General features: G+C 55.9%; 1 protein-coding gene across 1 annotated transcript in view; it reads right to left on the minus strand.

Moving 5' to 3' along the window:
* CASKIN1 (CASK interacting protein 1) overlaps positions 1-2,703 on the minus strand; it is a 47,892-nt gene that overhangs the window by 41,824 nt on the left and 3,365 nt on the right. Inside the window, exons 2-3 of the mRNA XM_015429026.1 lie at positions 504-601; positions 239-384 (exon numbers count right to left, since the gene is read on the minus strand). Of these exons, the coding sequence (XP_015284512.1) occupies positions 239-382 (144 nt within the window). The 5' untranslated portion in view covers positions 383-384; positions 504-601. The remainder of the gene's footprint in view (positions 1-238; positions 385-503; positions 602-2,703) is intronic.

A 2,703-nucleotide genomic window follows, 5' to 3' on the forward strand; every position in this document is an offset into this window, starting at 1 on the left:
ATGGACCCTCCCTGGTCTGATCCAGCAGGGCTCTTCTGAGGTTCTTCTCAGGGGAAGGCCTCGGCCTCCGTGCCCTGTTGTTGGCCCTCCAGAGGAGCTGGTTGGCCCCTGTGTGAGATGGGAGCTGGACTAGATGGACCCTCCCTGGTCTACCCCTGCCCCCGGAGGGCTCCAGAGCCCCTCTCCGAGCAGCCACACACACACGGACACACACACACACAGACCCTCTGCCCCTTACCACATCGTAGTGCCCGTGCTGTGCTGCCAGGTGCAGGGGGATCTGCCCCTCGTCCGACTGGATGTTGACGGAGGAGCCCGCCTTGAGCACCAGCTTCATCGGCTCCTTCTTCCCCTGCCAGGCCGCGTAGTGCAACGGGCGCATCCCTGCCGGAGGAAGACCGTGCTCAGCGCCACCCCGAAAACCCTTTTCTGCCTGTGGGCCGGGGAGAGACCCCGCCGTGGGTCACAGATGTCCCCCCCCGCCCTCCCCTCTCCCGGCTTGCCTTTGTTGTCCTTGATGTCCACGGCCGCCTGGGCCTCCAGCAGCAGCGAGATGAGTTCCGTGTTGCCGTTGAGGGCGGCATGGTGCAGGGCAGAGAACCTACAGAGGGACGGAGGGCAGAGCTGGAGCATCGGCGGGAGAGAAGGACGGCCGGGGGATGCCTTGGGGCAGCTGCACGCACCAGCGTTTATTCCCTCCCCAAAGCTGCGACTCAAAGCGCATCGTTCTGCCCTCCAGTTCGGTGTCGTGGTTAACAGCGGCGGACTCTAATCTGGGAGAACTGGGTTTGATTCCCCACTCCTCCCCGTGCAGCTGCTGGGTGACCTTGGGTCAGTGACAAGTTCTCTCGGAGCTGTGTTCTCTCAAGGGCAGTCGTCGGGAGAGCTCTCGCAGCCCCACCTACCTCACGGGGTGTCTGTTGTGGGGAGGGGAAGGGAAAGGAGATTGTAGGCCGCTCTGAGACTCCTTTGGGTAGTGAAGGGTGGGGCATCAAACCAATATCTTCGTCTTTCTCTCCTCTGTTTTCTCACAACAGCCAAGCTGAGAGTCTGTGATGGGCTCGTGGTCAACCAGTGAGCTTCCATGGCAGAAGTGTGGGATTCAAACTCAGGCCACCCAGGGTCTTAAGTCCACCACTCTATCCACTCCAGCATCCTGGCTCTCCATAGCCCCAAAACCAACCCATTTGAATTCAAAGCACCATGAACTGGAAAGGGGCTTATGCTAACATCGGGCCCACATGACGACACGCTAGTTTCAGTGCATGCAACGAGTTCTTTTTTATGGGAGACGGAGCGTTGAGAAGCAGGATGCTCTCCAGTGACAGGGGAAATGCAGCATTTGTATGCACGAGACGGGCCTCCTGAAAGAATCACACCCACCCACCAACGCTCCCTCTAAGCTCTGGAGTCTTGTGAGCAAAAATTCTACTTTGTGAGCGACTGGCATTAAAGTCGAGAGCCGGCGATTTGGCTGCTGCATAGTTTCCTCTGGAGCCCTCCTTCCTGAGCTAAGAAAAACAATGTGTGAGCCGGAGGCTAAAAAACGGCAAGCTAAATCACACTCACTCAGCTTAGAGGCAACACTGCCACCCACCCCACCTCTCCCCGCACAGACCGCCTCTCCAAACATTTCCATAAAAGCCAAGAACCCAGCTCCAGAGGCAGACCAGAGTTTCTCTGAATGGCTGAGGAATGCCCAGATTTAGAACAGGAGCCAGGCGGTCCGTGGGAGCCGCTCCACAGCCTTCCGAGAAAACGTGGGACCTCCAGGGAAAGCTGCCCAGAAGAACTCCGTTCTTGCATTCCTGGGGAATTTCGGAGGGGGGAGGTGAGCGCAGATTAGGAGGGGGAAACACCAGAAATATTTCCACTGGAGGGGGGGGGGGAACCAGAAGGAATTTTTTTTTAAGGAAAAAAAGGAAGATTACACACACATCCAAAACTATTGCTGTAGTAAGGGTCTGAAGAAGCAGAATTTTGTTAAAAAGGTAAATTGAAGCCTGTACGTCACCTCCACTAAGGGGCCTACCCGATCACTGGGTTCTGGGTTCAAGATTCAGGCCAATTCCCGATTTGACCTCCCCCTGGCCTTGTCCACCTCCTCCTGCAATATATGAAGGCCTCTGCCCCAAGCACACACACCCCTGCCATGTTTTATTTATTTACTATTTCACGATCTATTTATTAAGTTCAAATTTTAGGCCGCCCTCCCCTGCAAAACAGGCCTCGGGGCAGCGTGGAACAATGAAAGAATCCAAAGAGTTTTACAAAGGTTCAGAATTTAAAACAACACACTTAACCACTACACCAAACATCATGGCAGCCTGAGCCGATCTGGTGGCAATAACTCCTGGAAATGTTGTTATACCTCGTAGAGGATGGAAGCAGGAAAAGGAGATTTTATATAGGGTTGCCAGATCCTATCAGAGGGTGGGGGTGGTCATGTTGCCATCTCCAGGTGGGAAACTCCTGGAGATTTGGGGGTGGATCCTGGGGAGGGCAGGGACCTCAGTGGGGTACGAGGCCAAAGAGACCCACCCTCCAAAGCCTCCATTTTCTCCAGGGGGACGGATCTCTGTCGTCTGGAGATGAGCTGTGATTCCAGGGGATCTCCAGGTCCCACCTGGAGGATGGCATCCTATTTTTATCCCTCCCCCTTAGCCCGCCGTAGCCGCGTTCCCTTTGCCGCCGCCGCCCCCC

The sequence above is a fragment of the Gekko japonicus genome, unplaced genomic scaffold, assembly GCF_001447785.1.
Source record: "Gekko japonicus isolate JY-2015 unplaced genomic scaffold, Gekko_japonicus_V1.1 scaffold1395, whole genome shotgun sequence".
In the NCBI taxonomy this organism is placed as follows: domain Eukaryota; kingdom Metazoa; phylum Chordata; class Lepidosauria; order Squamata; family Gekkonidae; genus Gekko; species Gekko japonicus.